The 19,062-nt window shown below is 45.3% G+C and overlaps 1 protein-coding gene and 1 pseudogene across 2 annotated transcripts in view; both read right to left on the bottom strand.

Annotated features, from left to right (window-relative positions):
- The window catches only part of NUDCD3 (NudC domain containing 3), a 56,328-nt gene extending 47,841 nt beyond the window's left edge, over positions 1-8,487 (bottom strand). Inside the window, exons 1-2 of the mRNA XM_080982582.1 lie at positions 8,108-8,487; positions 3,714-4,030 (exon numbers count right to left, since the gene is read on the bottom strand). Of these exons, the coding sequence (XP_080838708.1) occupies positions 3,714-4,030; positions 8,108-8,305 (515 nt within the window). The 5' untranslated portion in view covers positions 8,306-8,487. The remainder of the gene's footprint in view (positions 1-3,713; positions 4,031-8,107) is intronic.
- A 2,931-nt stretch (positions 8,488-11,418) lies between these two features.
- Positions 11,419-18,792, bottom strand: LOC308463809 (melanin-concentrating hormone receptor 1-like; annotated as a pseudogene). The gene is made up of 5 exons (XR_013991544.1): positions 17,963-18,792; positions 16,456-16,541; positions 15,246-16,038; positions 13,744-14,286; positions 11,419-11,857 (listed from the first exon to the last, which is right to left on the bottom strand). The product of XR_013991544.1 is annotated as a melanin-concentrating hormone receptor 1-like (transcript).
- Between the last annotated feature and the right edge of the window lie 270 nt (positions 18,793-19,062).

Raw genomic sequence — 19,062 nt, forward strand, 5'->3', positions numbered from 1 at the left:
GATGAAAATGATGGACTACATGGAATTGGCGGAAATGACTGGCAGAATCCGAGACCAGGAAGAAGAGTCGGTGGAAGAAGATTGGAAGAAATTTAAAGACTATTTACAGAAATATTGCAAAATTAATGAATGTTAGAATGATGTTGGATTGAAGTTAAGTGGTTTCTAGCTGTAATGGTAAAAGAATATGGAAAAATTGGATTTTCAATAGGTCAAAACTTAATGTTATAATATATTAAGATTAAAGATTAGGATAAAATAAGGAGGGAAAGGAATTGCTGAACTAATAAATTGAACTGGAATACAAAAAAGGGAGGCATGAGGAGGTTCGGGAAACAAGTAAATGAAAGATAAGGGATGAAAAGATGGAATTGTTTTTAATTTTTTTTGCATTTTGTATTTTTCTTTTCTCTATTTTTCTTTTTCTTATCAATGTAATCTTTTTTTGAAACTTTAATAAATATCATTTAAAAAAAAAGAAAGAAATGAACATCATAGCATCTTGCTTAGCCAGGCTCTCAGCAGCAAATTTTGTCTGGAGGGAAACCTCAGAGACCTCACATAACTCTTCAATATGCTTTGGAGTCTATGTTATCCATTTAGTGGATGCCAACACCACCCAGTGGCAAGCTTATACCAACTACAGCAGTTCTGCAAGAAAAGTTGGGTGGAACATCTCTGCACACAATTCTTGAACTTTTCAGCAGCAAACACCTACATATTAGCTAAACAAGATGAAGACATTATTGACCAAAAGCTGTACGTTTAGAGAATCTTCGGTTATTAGTCTACTGATTCATTAATATAACCCTACTGAATGCTAGGACCAGTATGAGGGCCAGACCTTGATGGCTGCTTCACCTGGTGGTATATTGCAGGTGAAACCACCACTGCCGAGTGTCTCTACTATCAGCACCAAGTGTGTGAGGGACAAACAAGCTGCAGCCAGGTGCTGGCAGCAGAGGGACTCGGCAGTGGTGGTTTCACCTGCAATATACCACCAGGTGAAGCAGCCATTAAACTCTAGCCCTCATACCACTGAGGGAGGAACATCAGCCTCAGCCAATGTAGCTTGTTCCTAGCTTGGCTGCCTACACAGTGTAACAGAACTCCCACCTCTCCTCCAATTTGCATGAGCCAGAGGTGGCTCCTTTGCACTTCTCTGTTCAGGGGCACACAGCTGCCTGGGAGACATCGGGGCTCGCTCAGCTGCAGAGCAGGAGCCTTCCTGCCCCCCAGCTGAGCAGTGCAAACAAGCTGCGTTGTACTTGCCCCCAAGGCTGTGGAGTGAAAGAGCCTCAGCTCCCGTAGTGAGAGCTGCAGCAGTTTCACCCCACAAATCGCAGGCTGGGAACAATGCAGCTCATTTCAACATTGCAGTGTATTGCCAGATCGTGATGTTTGGGCTGGCTAAAGGCAGATCAAAGGGACAGCACTGCTACCCAAATGAGCAGCATGATTCATATAGCACATTTCACACCTTCAAAAAGCCTGCTCCACACATACAGCCTCAGTAATTCTTACAAAGCCCTATAAGGTAGGTTGATCATTTTTCAAATAGAACAGCGGTTTCCCCAAGATCAAGCCAATGGCTAAGGCAAGATTTGCAGACCAGCTCTTAGCTCACACTCGTCATCACTATGTTAAACACTGCTTTGCTTCCAGAGTAAAAATGCTCCATCCTCTCATACACTAACACTAGAAAATAGTGCCCAACAGGATCTTTTCCCCATGTAGGATGCTAAACCCATTCCAACACTCCACAGGCAATTGTGAAACCATCTTGTTCAGTGTTTGGGATGCAGAGATTGGTGGTTTCTGGCTTTCGGCAAGCTGCCTTTCCAAACCAACAGGAAGTGCAATGTCCACAATGGATGTCAGGATTCTAAGAGATTCTCATGACAGTAAAGCTTCCCCCATCCTGCAGCCATGCCATCAAACTGATACAGAGCCTCATTTCACCTTGCCTTCCTAAGTGATTAGACTACCAACAAAGGACTTACATGGCAGTACACAAAAGCTTTTAAGTTATCAGTACCTTGAGAAATACACTCCCCAGCTGTGTCACATTCTGCTGCTAGCACACGCAGCTTGGGATGTCCGTAAAAAAATGCATTTCAAAAATTACATTTCCAATACAGTGGTACCTTGAGTTAAGTACTTAATTCATTCCGGAGGTCCGTATTTAACCTGAAACTGTTCTTAACCTGAAGCACCACTTTAGCTAATGGGGCGTCCTGCTGCTGCTGTGCCGCCGGAGCACGATTTCTGTTCTCATCCTGAAGCAAAGTTCTTAACCTGAAGCACTATTTCTGGGTTAGCGGAGTCTGTAACCTGAAGCGTATGTAACCTGAAGCATATGTAACCCGAGGTACCACTGTATATTTTTGTCTGTATCACACATACAAAACTCCCTAACACGTCACAAAAAAATTCATCCAAGGCTAATGAGTGTCTACTTGACAAAATTAAACATAATTTGCCTTAGTTCCACTCTGAAGTACTATTTCCAAGGTGATTAGTCTTTAAACACTGAAAGCATCTTCCCAGACCCATCTTTATATTAGCAGAAACTCAGAGAAACATAATGTAAGTGATAGGAACCAGGCATGGGTGTTAAGAGACGAGTGGAGATATTTAAGAATCAGTCAGCAACACAAGTTATCCCTGGAAAAGCTAGAAATTCTATTGAAAAATAAACAAAATAAATGTTCAGCTTTTGGGTTTCACCTACAATGAAGAGCAGCAAGAAGAGCAAGAAAATGCACATATCAAGCACATAATAGACAGCGGGTTCCCCAATACTTGCAAATTAGGCAAGGTTTCTCCCTAAAGCCACCACAGGCCAGTATACTTGTTGTGGTGATATAACTAGTTTGGCAAGTGTACATCAAATAAATTCCACAGAGTATTCTCACCAAGATTTACATACTCTGTGGCAGCCTCTCGTTTAAGCCTAGTCTACACATTCAAGAGAACAGGCCACACCACTTTAAACTCCCAGTGAAAAATCTTTTAGTTGTTTACTCATACAGAAAAAAACCTGCCTTGATAAAAGAAATCTAATACATCAAGGAGGGAGATTCCAGCACAGCCCTTTGTCAGCTCTGCTGGTTTTCTACCTATACAGTAGTGACTTTGATGTGGGAGAGCATTCAAAAGCACAAATCTTGCAACTACATTCAGAACTGGAAAAGGGCCATAGGTCAATAGTAGAGAACATGCTTTCCTTGCAGATGGTCTCAAGATCAGTCTTGGCTTCTCATTTTTTAAAAGTACCAGGTACCAGGTGATGGGAAAGAACTCCACCTGAGGCACTGAAAAACTTCTGCAACTCAGGAGTGGAGCGATGCCATCTTTTCCACCACCTCTGCCGTTTACTATCGCATTCTGTTGCACAGACAACGCTCCTGTTTCTTCCAAGCAATAGGCTGCCAGGCCCATGGCTGATGCCACCATGCAAGAAACAGCCACATGAAGGCTTAACTGTTAGCACATTTCTGTATATATCCAAAAGGCTGCTGCATAGATTCATCCATTGAAATAGCACCGAGGCCCCTTGCTCACAGATAAACATGTTTCCCTAGTAGCCCTCTTAAGAAAAATGAACCCGTCCCAACCCTACAGGCTAAGCCATATTATAGATACATTGCCAGTTCATTTCTCTTCAGCAAAATGTTCGACGAGGTCAAAGCACCATAGCGGTCACTCACCTGGGCAGCTCTGCTGGCTGACTTTCTAAAGGGGCAGCAACAGCCTCCGGTGGCTCCACGGCTGCATTGGCGGCTTGTGCATCTACTTTCTCCTCCACTGCCACGGGCTCCTGTGACTCTGTAGCCTTTCCACCCTCCGATACAGAGTCATCACCCACGGCTGCACTGATCTCAACCTCCTCAGCTACAGCTGGCACCACCTTCACTCTCTCTCCTGCAGCTGTCATGTCCTCCTCTCTTTTCTTCACTTTTTCCTCAAGTTCTTGCTGTCTTCTGTCATCATCTTGGCGGGCCAGGTGTTCAAAGTTTTTGAAAGCCTGAAAGTGATACAGCAAACAAAGCAACAGCCCAACCATTAACCTATAGATAACCGTAAGAGAATGGATGGAAAGGGTGTGCTTTTTTTCAGAGGAGTGACATAACTGCTCCTTGAAACAGACTGCTTCATGGATGACCTACAGAAACAAAGCCATTTATATTTCTAACAAAACAAGTGCTGAAGTTTTGGAAGGACAACCAGCCCACGGTATTATCATTGACGAATGGGAAATTATGCAGAAAGAAGAACTATACTAAACATAAACTTCTAGTGAGATGCTGTAGGGCAGTGGTGGGGGACTGGACACAGTCAGCAGGCCAGATAATCATCATCATCATCATCAATTTTTATTTATACCCCGCCCTCTCTACCCAGGGCCAGGCTCAGGGTGGCTAACACCAAATATGAATTACAATAAAACATAATAGAAAAAGAAAAAAGCCTCACCCTTCATTGGCACTCACCTGGCAACACAGTGATGGCAGGTGACCTTTCTTTGAGCCCACACTTTTCTTTGGAATACCCAACAACCTTGTCAAGCACTCTGTAAGGGACCTGAAAGCCTTGCTGAGGGCCTTGCAAAGCACTATATTGTGAAAAGCCTTAAAATATTGACCAACCAGCTATTTGTCAGGTCTTCTGAAGCCCCTTGCAAAGCTCTCAACAAGACCCAACAGATGATACTTGGGTCTTGCAGAACCCTTTGCAGGTTCATCAACAGTGCCTGGAAAGCCTCTTTCTGCTTGCTACCTACCCCACACATTACCTCAGGCATAGGGGAGGTGGGCATAGCTTGGCCAAAATGGCCTTGCAGACCAAATAAGAAGGCCTGGTGGGGACCAATCAGGCCCATGGACTAAAGGTTTTCCACCCCTAATGTAGGGTTTCCACAAAAACTCAGGGCCATAGATAAAAAATGCAAGTAGTCTCTTTAAAATGCCACAACAGTATTTGTTGTATGTGTTCGGTGTAACAGACCTGTTTAGATACCCCTACAAAATTAAAACATAATGACACGTAGCCTTATATGCAACCACCTGCCTGGTCACTATAGACAACAAGGAGTTACCTGAGTCCACTTAAGTGAGCAGGTTACAGGAAAAAGGACATAGCACTCTGTCCCTCCTCTAGCAGCCCACCTCATTTCTAAGCTGGGCAAAGTCCTTCATAGAGAAGATAAAATGCAGATTTTAAGAAAATAACAAGGGCCATCTAAACTGCCATAGGGATGAGGGTGAGGCAGAATAAATATGAGGCACTCCACTTGTAGCAGGCTCATCTTCCTCTCTAATTGCCATGTGTTAACTCCCACCCCTATCCGAACGAGACATTGAACAAAAACATCTCTACCCGTCTCATAGCCACATGCACACAGGGTCAGTTATTTCACAAACACACTTGGATCTAAGTGTTTAATCTATTCATCCTTCTGATGCCCAGTTTTTAGAAAGCAGCTGACAAAAATAATTCAATAGCCATTCTAGGACAGTCAACTGTTCCAAGAATAGACTGGAGAGGTCAGGCTGAAGTGGATATCAATCTGAAGGCCAGACTTCTGTCTGAGACAGCATTAACAAATGCACGTAAAAAAGATACATGGGTAAGATGTGGGCAAAACCATAGTCCAGTTCCAAATTGCAACCTGTAGTGTGCAGTGAAAAAGCCAAAGCCTGCTGCATTTTCATCAGATTTTATACAAGAAAACCTGGGAATCTAGGAAGAAGAACAAGCCTGGAAAACAGCTACATGACAGCAGTAATGGGATCTAAGGAAGGGACAATGCAGGAAAAACAGCTAATTAATGCTTCTGTCCCACTACTTGCCATTGGGATCTTCTCCCTCTCTTTTAAAAGTAAAGGGGTATGTGGGTGGGTGTGACAAGAGTGAGAGAGACATGAAATTAAGAAAGCACCTTTTCAATTTAGAACTGGGTACAAAAGAAAACTTTATTTAATCATACTCCTACAAGGAAGTAAAAGAAGCCCTAACACAGCTTTTATTTCTAGTTATCAAAAATAAAGCTCTTCTGGTGAGAAATTTAAAAAACTTCAGAATTACCTTTTCTCTAGTTTGGTTACAGAACTCTTTAGAGCTCTAATGCTAAAAAGATAAGCAGTTCTAGAAATCAAAGGTGATTTTCAATGTTAGTCATACCTGAAAACAGACCCAATGAAGTCAACGGGCTTAAATAATTTATTGGTACATTAACTTTAAATAATAATAATTCGCTCAAATGCATTGTCATTACCTTAACTAAGATATATTCAACTTTAATAATGGATCCTTTTTTAAAAACGGTCTCTTATTTCACAGGAAAAGGTTAGACTTTTGCCACAGACGCCTCTTAATTCCAGTCATGTATACAAAGCCATTGTATATCCACCATCCGATAAACCACAAAGGAGAGGGATTCTTAATTATATTTTGGAATCACTAAGATCTTGCAAGAGAATGTTGGGTCTCATTGTTTCACTGATTTAGCCCCTTAAGAATGTGGGATATCCTATATTTAAACCAATATACACTGTGAGAAGGGAGAAGAGCACCCATACACCTCAAAAAAAAGTACAGCTGGTGCAAATTACAATTATTTTTAGTCTTATTTATGTTTATGGAGATGACAGAGAAAGTCACTTTACATTTCTGGCACATTATAAATTTAATTAATTAAGGCTGCAAGCTTATACCCACATATGGGAGTAGGCATGTAAAAGGTTGCACTTAACTCTCCACTTAAGACAGTGGATAAAGAGCAAGAATTTTGCATCCAGGGAACCAAGCACCCAACTGCCAAAGGTGGGTGAGCACGGTGAGCTAAAAGAGGATTAAAAAAACCACAATCTAATTCTTATCACTCTAATAAAGATTGGGATTGGAATGTGAATGGACTGGAGTGACAATGCCATCATAGGGCAATGTGTCAGAAAGGAAATTAATTCTGTTTTGTTTTATGTAAGCCATCATGGGAATTGTTCCAGGTGAAGAGGGAAAATAGAACTGAAACATATATCTGCCACCTAAGGATCATACTTTATGCATGAAAGTGGGCTCTAGCCCAAAAAACATAGCAGTGTAATTCTGAGTTTTGTCTGTGGCACCTTAGAGACTGTTTGTTGAGTTTGCTGTGACAAACTGACGCAGCGACTCCTGCGGAATGCGGTGTAGTTGTTAATGTTGGGCTAAGACTGGGAAGGCTCCAGGTTCGAAACCCAACTCAGGCATGAAGCTCACTTTGAGCCAGCCTCTCTGTGTCTCCTTTCTCTCTCTCTCTCTCTCTCTCTCTCTCTCACACACACACACACACACACACTTACTCTGTGCCTAATGTACCCCCACTGGGATGCTGCGATTATTAAAACGAGGGTGGAAAAAGATAACCCTAAATTCATTGAAGCCAGGGGGGAAAACATCTCACAGTGCAACAAATATCTGTATAAACAACAGATCAACTACTGCAGCACTTTAAAAATTGTCTGATTTGTTATTCTTTATTAGGCCTCATACTCACTTGTCTCCAAGCGACTTTGGACGCATTTTGTTGTTGTTCTGAAATGCAAACCTACCTTGTAACTGTTCAAGAAACACCCTATAATTCCTTAACCATATACGGACAGAAAACAATCCGCTCCAATAGAACCCACCACAAGAAAATCCATAGCATAAGGCTTCGTGGACTAAAGCTTCCCTTCCACCTACAAAAGCCACGGAAATAAACAACTATCTGACTTTTAGAAGACATCTGAAGACAGCCCTGTTTATGGGAGTTTTTAATGTTTGGTGTTTTATCGTGTTTTTAATATTCTGTTGGGAGCCACCCAGAGTGGCTGGGGAAACCCAATCAGATGGGCGGAGTATTATTATTATTATTATTCCAGAATAAATCTTTATGGAGTCTTCAGAGATGCCCTGCCAGGACTGTGCTGCTTTTTTTGTTTTGTTTTGCTGACAGAAAGAGTTAAACCTCCCGGAAATGGCTACCTAAATAAGGATTCGTATGAAACGAAAACAAATAACTCTTCATTTTGAGCGAGGGGCAAGGGAGATGGGCGAGGAGCCCCCAGCCTCTCGGACTCACCCGCAGCGCCATGCACTTGGCCACCCCCGGAGGGAAGCCGAGCCGGTCGGCCGGCTGCACCAGGAGCCGGTAGAAGTCGGTCTTTCGGTACAAGAAGCCGAAGAGGATGTTCAGGAACTCCTGGACGTTCCCCACATGCTGCAAGATGCCCAGCAGCGCCTGGTCGTACATGTCCGTCATAGCGGCCGCCCGCTCCATGGAAGACACCCGAGGCCGGAAGAGAGGCCTGGTCGAAAGACGCCGGAGGACACGGCGAGGCCGAGCGAGCGGGCGACCAGCCTCCCGCCCCCAGCAACGAGCGCCTGGGAACTCCGACTGGAGAGTCCGCCGCTGTCACGGCAACCCTCACTCGGTGGGGCAACCCGGTGACGTGATGGCAGCGGGCACTTCCGGTCCGGCGCGGAAATGGGTCCGTCCCCGAACAGCTTCCCGGCGCGGCGGAGCCGCAAGGTTCCGCTTGGGCGTTTAAAACGGGCGAGCGTCTTCGACGAGGAATTTACTACATCCCTCCGCGTAGTGGAAGCAACTTTATTGGGCTCTGCCCATTTACCTGGGAGTAAGCCCCGTTGGGTGGCTTGCTTCTGAGCAGACGTGTGAGGTTGAATTATTGTTGTTTCTTTTTTAAAAATAAATATTTTTTATTATTGTTTTGACAAAGTAGTAATCATAAATGAGAATAAAAACCATACCCCACCCCCGAGACCATTGCATTGTACTATCCCGCCTCCCAAAATTTCATCGCCTCTTGCGATGGTTTGACCCCCTTTCCTTTTTAACAGTAGAAATTATGCAAACACGTTCCAGATTTCAAAATAATTTCTCCTGCATATTCCCCATTTGCCTGGGAGTAAGCCCCGCTGGGTGGCTTGCTTCTGAGCAGACGTGTCAGATTGCATTATTGTTGCTTATTTTTTTAAAAAATGTTTATTTTTATTTTGACAAAGTAATAAGAATAAATAAATAAGAATAAAAACGTGCACCCCACCCCCGAGACCATTGCATTGTAACTATCCAACCTCCAAAAATTTCAACACCTCTTGCGATAGTTTGACCCCTTTCCATTTTAACAGTACAAATTCTACAAACACCTTCCGTATCGCCTCAAAATCATTTCTCCTGCATATTCCCTATCTTACCTTAATAGCACATTAATTTATTAAAAGCTATATCCCACACGTCTTTATACCATTCTTCCATTTTATATTCACCTTGCCCCTTCCACTTCCTAGCTATAATAACTGGTGCAGCTGTCAATAAATTTGTGAGCCATTCCTTCCTAGACTGTTTATCTTCCACCCCATTGTAAATTGGTATAATGCTACCTCTAGACTTTCGATCAGCTTTAACTCAGTGATTTCTGTTATCTCCTTGAACACACTTCACCAAAAAATTGTACATATTTACACCCCCACCACATGTGAACATAAGTCCCAGTTTCCTGTTTGTAACGTTATTATCATCATCATTATCATTGATAGCTTGCATTCAAACCATTTCCAGCACCGTTTGGAATACATGACTGTTCTTTCCCCCTGAGGTGGTATAATAGACCTGCAACAGTTTTTTTAATACCCCCACACTTTTTTTAAATCACCTGCAAATAGAAAACTTGCATATTCTAACTGCCTTCTAGCAGACATTTTACCTGTAGGGCTAATTTCCTCTTTGCAGAGAGTGGGTCCCCCCCCCCTTTATGGGAGCATTAAAAAACGACATCATCCACCTGTAGTCTGAAGTGTTAGAGCCCATACTACCTTCTTAGCATTATGTTATCATCAAAATTATCACATTAACCCTACTGTGTGGAAATCCCTTGCAGACAACTGCAGTGCCTGGAGACAAAGATGCCTTTCCCAACACAAAAGCAGGACCAGCACTCTTCCTGCATACTGCCTCTGACAGGGAAGGTACAACATTGCCATTGGAGCTAGTACAGTGGTGCCCCGCAAGACAAATGCCTCACAAGACGAAAAACTCGCTAGACGAAAGGGTTTTGCGTTTTTTGAGTCGTTCCACAAGACGAATTTCCCTATGGGCTTGCTTCGCAAGACGAAACGTCTTGTGAGTTCTTGCGAGTTTGTTTCCTTTTTCTTAAAGCCGCTAAGCCGCTAATAGCCGTGCTTCGCGGAACGGATTAATTTCGTCTTGCGAGGCACCACTGTACCCTTATTGTCCATGAAGTTGTCTAATCCTCGTTTGAAGTCATCCAAGTTGGTGGACATTACAACTTCTTCTGAGACCGAAATCCACAGTGTAATTATGTGCTGTGTAAGGAATTACTTTCTTTCCTCTGTGCTGTATCTTCAAAGTGGATATGTACAGTGGTACCTCGGGTTACATACGCTTCAGGATACATATGCTTCAGGTTACACACTCCGCTAACCCAGAAATAGTGCTTCAGGTTAAGAACTTTGCTTCAGGATGAGAACAGAAATCGTGCTCCGGCGGTGCGGCTGCAGCAGGAGGCCCCATTAGTTAAAGTGGTGCCTCAGGTTAAGAACAGTTTCAGGTTAAGTATGGACCTCCGGAACGAATTAAGTATTAACCCGAGGTACCACTGTATATGATTACTGCCTAAAGCAGCCATAAGCTGCAGCTCTGATTTTAATGAACATCAAAACTAGGGGAGGATTTTTAACTCTTTGTCCCTGGATTACTTTTTCAATCTAGCCCTCCAACACCTCCCCACAAGCTGCTATTAACCCTGTAGCAGGAAAGATACAGTTGTATGTATTCCTTACCAAAGGAGACTGAGGCTGGATCTACACTGATCTGGAAAACGCTGTTAAAAAACAACCCAACACTTTAAGAAAAATATTCCTCCCAATAACTCAGAGTAGATCCGTTGCAATTAATCAGCCTAAGTTAGTAATGTCCATTAATTGCAAAAGGCCTGCTCTGTGTATGGCTTGAATAAAGCCCCTTATCTGTTTACCATTTTGTTTGCAAATTGCGAACCTTTTTGCAAACATAGCATGAGTGAATTTCAGATAGCACATCCTCATTTCATACTCTGACCACGTGAGAACTACTAAGTTAACAGAAGGAATTGTGATAGGAGAAACTTGATTTTAGGTTGAACATGGCCAACTAACAGGTAAGATTGATAAATAAGCACTTTTAAGTGCTCTGGTCTAATGTGTCCATCGTATAGAAGTTCCATCAACTTGACAGATTTCTCTTTTGTTTAAGGAAACACCCTGGCAAGAGCAGTCAATAGATTAGAGGACGGATATTACGACAAATGATATTTACAGGTTCATTAATTTGTTCTTGTACAGTGAAACAGAACAGGCACATTGACTTCCAGACAAAGTGAATTATTGTTTCATTTAATTTGTTCAATGTCCCTTGTCTTATTAGTCGTCACTAACAGTTTTTCCACTTGCTGCCATGGTCTTACAACAGCCCTCCAGAACCAGGAGTCTTCCAGTCTGTATCTCTCCCTCATCACCACCTTAATCCTCTTCCAGAACTTCAGGGTGTGCCAATGTTTCAAGCTGAGATCTAAACCAAATCAAAGCGGGTCCTCAATACCTACTAGGTTCCTCATGTCCATTGACAACTACACTGATTCTGGTGGTCTCAGTTACAGAGCACAAAGGCATCTCTGTTGCAAATGGAGGGTAAACGATGCATGGAGACGCAGCATGGCTTGCTTCTGGACTGTACATCGTAGCTGTCATTTCTGGTATAGATAAGGAATGGCTTTCTCGTATTGCCCTCCACTTGGTAAACAATCTGCAATACCTGTAAAGAAAAAGAGATAATCTCTCAAGCATTATCCATTTAATAAGTGATATACATAATACAATCCTGTGTGTTTTGATTCAGGAGAATGTTCTGCTGTGTTCAAGGGACCTTATGCCCAGGTCACTCTCCACAGCAGGAGTGTGAAACATTTTCCAACCTGAGGGCCACATTCCCTGCTGGGCAATTTTCCAAGGGCCACAGGCAGAGGCAAGAATGGGCAGAGCAACAAAATGGCTGCAATGCCTCAAGGACTGCCCCTTTCCATATGAACATACCTGGACACTGAGATCATCCTCTGAGGCTCGTCTTTGTGTGCCTCCTCTCCACAAGAGGTCCGGAGGGTGGCAACACAAGAACGGGCCTTTTCTGCACTGGCCCCCCCATTTGTGGAATGCTCTCCTCAGGGAGGTTTGGCTGGCGTCTTCATTATACACCTTCAGGCGCCAGGCAAAAACGTTCCTCTTCAGCCCGGCCTTTAGCTGACTGACATCTGATGAGCTTTGAAATGTGTTGTGGTAGGGGGAATTATTGGTTTGTTTCTGTTCTTATTTTTATGATTTGTTTTGGGGGTTTTTTAATTGTAATTTTATGCCGTGAACTACCTTGAGATCTACAGGTATAGGGCGGTATATAAATTACCGTATTTTTTGCTCTATAAGACTCACTTTTTCCCTCCTAAAAAGTAAGGGGAAATGTGTGTGCATCTTATGGAGCGAATGCAGGCTGCGCAGCTATCCCAGAAGCCAGAACAGCAAGAGGGATTGCTGCTTTCACTGCGCAGCAATCCCTCTTGCTGTTCTGGCTTCTGGGATTCAGAATATTTTTTTTCTTGTTTTCCTCCTCCAAAAACTAGGTGCGTCTTGTGGTCTGGTGCGTCTTATAGAGCGAAAAATACGGTATTACTATGACGATGGTGATGATGGTGATGATATCTTACCTTGGGCTCGTTTCCATTCATACACCCCCCTCTTTATCCTCCTTCCCCACAAGCCAAGAAGCAGTGTCAGAGTTCAAGGATACATTCCAGTCCGGGCAAAAGCACTCCAGGGGAGTGCGAAGCAGGACTGGTGAGGGATGTGTCAAGTGGAGAGGTGGCGTGGCTTGTAGAGAGTCCTGAGGGCTGGACTGAGATTCCCCCTCCCTGTTTCACCCTTAAAATAAAGCTTGCAGCATCCTTCTGTTAGAAGAATTTTAAGGTCTCAAATATATATTCATTAATGCACACATATCTAAATATATAATCCATGTGTCTGAAATAGTACAGGAGTGCAATCCTGAAGCCATTCTGACTCTCCTGGTGACCTCAAATACTCCCTGCTGGAAGGAAGACAAATGGGGAAAGTCTCCCCATTGTCTTTTCTCTTACAAATCCTGTCTTAAAGGTGTATTTGTGTATGAATAGGGTGAGCCTGAGACCCGGATTCAGGAACTAAAGTATTAACGATCATGAAAGAATTGCCAGGCTGCCCAGGTAATGCAATCAGCGACCCTTATCAGGTATCCTGGCATGATTTCTGCTGTAGACCACCTCCTATGATGTATGTATGACGATTTTGGGGTGGTCTTTGGCTAAGGTGGTTGGGCAATGTCAAAAGTCCTTAAAGGTTCCTGCACACTTCTGTTCAGAGTCTCTCTCTCCTTGGAAGGAGGGAAGGAAACTCTTTTGCAACAGAAAAATAAATATCTGCCTTGCTTTCTACTGGATCATGCCTCCATCCATTCTTCTCTGACCGATCATGGAGTTAGGGTACTCGGAGACCCATGGGGAGTTGGGCAGCAAAAGCTAAACCCCTATATTTACATCACTTCTCACAACAGGAAGTCACCCTCTACTGAATTAGCCCTTTCCCTCCACCACATCCCCTCCTGTTCCTCGTCCCCACCTGGACTGGGCCATCCTCTCGCGGAAGAACTCGGTGCAGAAAATGACAAGGATGGGGCTGACACAGCTGTGGGCGTAGCTGAGGCAAATAGTAGCCTGGTACAGATAGAAAAAGGCGGCAGAGGGTGTGGCATTGAGGTTGACCAACTGCAGCACGTGGTACGGAGTCCAGCAGACAAAAAAGGCAGCCATGATTGTGAGGGCCATGCGGGTCACCTTCCGGCTGCGGGCAGATGGCTTCCTATGCACCCGGCGCATGGCACGGAAGAGGTGCTGCAGAGTCAATGAATACAGTACAGTGATCACCAGCAAGGGGAGCAGGAAAGCCAGCAATGACTGGTACAGGGTATACCAGTATATACTGTGGGGACCTGGTAAGTCAAGGAGGCAGATCTCCGTCTTGTTGTCCCAGTGCACCCGGGCATAGAGCATCGCAGGCGTGGCCAGAATCAAGCTCCCAGCCCACACACCAGCGTTGATCAGAGTTGTGCACCGCAGGGTCCGTTTCTGGCCGATGGTGGACGAGTACACAACTGCCACGTACCTGGAGAGAGAAATGAACTGGCGTCAGGGATACAGGAGACACAGGGCGGCACATTCCACAAAGGAGACAAGGCATATGTCCAAATATCCACAATAAACGTGCACAGTGACCATGGTAACTCATTGTTGGTGATTATTGGAGGGATGCGCTGTGTAAAATGGTTGCTGGGACTGTCATTTGCAACGGAAGAATCGGATGGGAAATAGAGCAGCTGTCCTTTTTTCTGCAAATATAACAGAAGGGAAGACAAACCTTCCCAGCTGACATTAAGACTATCCCATCGATGCTAACTTAAACCTATAACTTAATATGCACAAATAAATGAGATTGACAGTAATAAGCCATGTGTTTAAATGTGGAAAGGGCAGCGAGGACTTCACACTACTGGGTAGTGGGTGGTAAGTGTTTTGTCCCTGCAGGATCCATCTGTTAGCCTCTACACCACAGGGATATAATTTAAGAGGGAAGGAACATCGGCAAATATCAAGGATTTCTCCAAATGACAGTTAATACGAGCAATAATTTATTCCGCTTTACTGCCTATGCCATAACTTTCCCATAAATCAGGCCTAAACAGCTGGTTGCTTCCAGATCAAGCATGGCACTCCAGCTGCAAAGGGGCCCAGTGTCACTGAATGACTTTCCAGGATTTCAGGCAAACATATTTACCATCTCCTACTGCAGTCTTTGCCAACCTGGTGCTTTCCAGATGTTTGGACCACAACTCCCATCAGCCCCAGCCAACAACTATGCTGGCTGGGGTTGATGGGAACTGTAGTCCAAAATACCTGGAAGGCACTAGATTGTTGAAGTCCAATCCTTCTCACTGGAAATGCCAGGAACTGAACCTGGGATTATCAGCTTGCAAAGCAAGCACTCCGCCACAGACCTATGGTCCTTCTGAGTTGCTTCTGAATTAGCATACCATGTTCATCCCGCTCTTCTACCTTGGCTCCTACCTGTCTACACACAGCAGAGTGACAATGCCCACGCTACTGAACTGGTTGTTGAGGTCAATGGTGGTCGCAGCCCAACACAGAAAGTCTCCAAAAACTCAGCCTTGCTCCTGCAGAAGTTGGTGGATGACAAATGGCATACCAAGCAAGAAGAGTAAGTCAGCTACTGCCAGGTTCAAAATGTAGATGTCGGACACTACCTTCTGCTTGCAGCCCAGAATGACCGAAATCACCATCCCATTGGCCAGAACACCGGAAGCACAAATAAGGGCATAAATGGCGGGCAGCACAAAGCGGACAGCTGGCCCCGGGAAGCTGCTGCCAGCAGCCAGCGTGTGCTCACCACAGCCTGGTTCTAGCTCACAATCCCTTTGAGAGTGGTTTAGTATCCATGGATTAAGAAGACCAGGAGATATGTTGAGGCCAGGAGAGAAGTCGCGGACTCTGTCCAGCGAAAGTGCCATGATGGGCCCTGGGCAAGGGATGGAGCTGTCCTGGTGAGCCAAGGAAAATCCAACATGGCCATTCAAAGGAGCAGAAGGCCTCTGTGCCGGAGATGAACACCAACTCTGTGTCTCAAAGCCCAAACTGAAACAATGCCAATTGCCTCCTTCCTCAGTAGAAGCTCTATGGTTTGATGCTGGTGTGTACAGGGATAAACCTTGAAAGACTGTTGTTCATCTTTTGGCAGGAGACTCAGCAGCTTGGCTCCATTGTACATGGTTCTTCTTGTCTTGTCTTGGGTGCCATCTAGAACACTCTAAAGAGGAAATGTTCCAGTTGCCTCTTGGACATCCTGGAAGACAAATGAAGGACTTAGGAACATAGGAAGTTGCCATATACCAATGATTCATTTACACTGATGGGCAGCAGCTCTCCAGAGTTTCAGCTGGAATATTCCCATCCCTTCCTGGAGAAGTCAGGGACTGAACAGGGCTGACGCTCCACCACCAAGCTATGTGTGTCCTTCCCACTTACCGTACATTAAAAGAACAGCCAGCTACCAAAGTCAACATCCATAAACTGTCCATTCATCAGAGGTAATGAAAAGCACGTAACATGGGGAAATCCAGCCATACGGGCATGGTATAAATAATAAATTGTTGGTTGTTTTGGTGGTGGTGGTAGGATATATTACCACATGATTCCACAGATTCAGCTAACAAAATTTTATGGTTCCTTAGTGCAATCCAGAATGGAAAATCTGTGTTACCCTCCAGATGTCAGTGAACCACAGGTCCCATAATCCATGAACATTTTCCATTTTGGCTGGGGCTGATGGGAGCTGGACTTCAACATCTGGAACATAAGAAGAACCCTGTTGTATCAGGCTAAAGGCCCATTTAATCCAGCATCCTGTCCTCCCAGTGGCCAACCAGTTGCCAATGGGAAGCTCAGAAGCAGGGCCTGAGCATAACAGTATTCTCCCCGCTTGCAAATCTCAACAACAGGCATCCAGAGGTATACTGACTTCAACAGTGGAGTTAAGGCATAAACATAATAGCCAGTAGCCACTGCTGGCTTTTGTCACCAGACTCGGCTCTAGATAAAGGAGTGTTCCATGCAGCCCAATATCCAAACAGTGAGAGACTTCAAGGGTGCCAGCAATTACCTTGTGTTAAGTTTCCCTTGGAATGAAAGTCACAGGAGACTGTGGTGTCTTTTTGATATATGGTTTTATTTACACACACACAATGTGAGCATAAGATGGAAGGGCTCAGAGCATCAGCTCTCGCTGCCCCACTAGGTTTTCAGGAATCCGCCACCAAAAACCATAGCTTTGGTTTCAGCACAGAGTGCAAGGCCAGCCCCTGTGTCTTTCCCGCTCTAGGTGAGATTACACCACACAGGCCCCTGGTCTATTGATCGCCAACCCCTAGGATGACCTGGTATCCAACCACGTTGGTGGGGAAGGCTAATCCCCGCCTTCTAAAAAAGCATCACTCACTAGTTAAGTATTTCTATGACAACACATATATTCTTGATCAACTATTTAGACATGTAAATAGGATGCTTAAGAGGCTGCTGGCGAGAACCATTAGCTTCATAAACAGACTGGTTTGTCCACTCAATAGTTGCTTCTACTGCAGGCTCCTGTCTTACAGGTATAACCACAGGTTTGGCGACCCCAAGACATCATCCACACACACACACACACGGAGATTTCCTGCCTGATTTTGTGCCCGGGGCTCAGTGGGCAGCAGAGAGTCTCCCCTTGGTTAGGGTTACAACTAAAACAGTGTTAGGGGGCCCTCCTTCAACCTCAAATCCACATTATCCCATCCCCAAAAAGTCTTGACAGTGGGATGACTGACCCTGACTCCACCGCTGCTCCCACTTCAGCTGCTGGTCCTGTGGTTAAAAGCCCATTCCTTCCATGTCCCCCACCTGGTGGGTTTGGATACATCACACAAACCCCGGGGAGTCTCTCTCATGCACCTCAAAAGATGCTACCTCAGTTTCCATCAGGGGTGTCAACTTGAATAAAATATTTGGGAGGGGGGCAGGTAAGCATCACCCACCCATAATCAATCACATGAACACGGTGCATGCACATCATTTGAATGGCAATGCCCATCAACTTTGGGGTGGGGGGCTGGACCCCTCAAATATTTTAAGGGGGGGTCCAAAACCCCCTCGGCCCCAGCCGTTGGCTCCTACGGTCCCCAGTAGCACAAAAAATAATTGGAATGAATTATTCGTGTTATTGAAGCACTCACACGTTCATCTTCATGGGATGGAGGAGGGGAGAGGCAGAAACGCTCACACCCCACTAAAGAAAAAACCGAGGCGCAGGTGTCCCGATGCGGGGAGGGGGCGCGGCGGCCGGCTGCCCGTTTACAGCTCTACCTCCCTCCCCTCTCGAATCTTGCCTAAGCGGTGTCACTCCGCTTTCCTTTCGAGCGAGATGGTTCCAGTCCAGCTTGTCCCGGGAGCAGAGGGACATGGTGAAGAAGTAACCCCACACGCCCCCCTCCCCTGTGCCTCGTGCGTTTACCCTTCCGTCAAGATCTCCGCGTGTACCTCCTCCTCCTGCTGCTGCTGCTGCTGCTGCAGACGCGTGTTCGTGTGGATGCGCGCGGCGCGCCTCTCTCCGAAGCCGGCTCTCTCCCTGGCGCGCGCAGTCGCCGCCCATCAGTGGATCCTCTCGCTCGCGCCTTTCTCTGCGTTCTGCAACAGTTTGCAGGAGAAGATACGAGCGGAGGAAGGACCGTGTGGGTTTCTGTTTCACCCAGCCTCAGAGACGCCTTCACCGCCTCGTCCGGCATTTCTACCCGCCCCTCGCTCTCCAATGCCTATTCCCCTCCCTTTAAAAAAAAAAGGAGGGGGGAGAAAGAAAAAGCAGACATGGATTCGCATTGGGCTGAAACTTCTCTCTTCTGATCTGAAGCTCTGCACATATGGAAAGATGATGGTGTAAGATGAAAGCACTCTGCAAATGCTCAGGGCATGCACTTTTCCAAACAAATGCCAATGACTTTTCCAGCCAGCTTTTACTCCAAGGAGCTTGGCTCAGGGCCAGGATACATGCCGGCCACTTTGTCTGTCCCCCATACTGCCCCCTATCAGTCCAGTCCCCTTCCCCTTTAACTAGGGTCTTGGTCTGCCACCAAGAAAATCCTTAATAAAAAGCAACAAAACATCCAGGAGCCTGGTTGGGAGGGCAGTGAATGGCAGCCAGCATAGCTGGGCTGGTGAGGACTCCTTCCCTTTGCCAGGGCCCAGCCTAGCTGACTGCAGGTGCCAGGATGGCCGAGCCACAGGGGGTGTGGGTTTTCTCTGCAAGAAGAGGGCCTTTAAGAGCTGTCCAGATGCTTGT

This window comes from Podarcis pityusensis, assembly GCF_964106645.2.
Source record: "Podarcis pityusensis genome assembly, chromosome: 15".
Lineage (NCBI taxonomy): Eukaryota > Metazoa > Chordata > Lepidosauria > Squamata > Lacertidae > Podarcis > Podarcis pityusensis.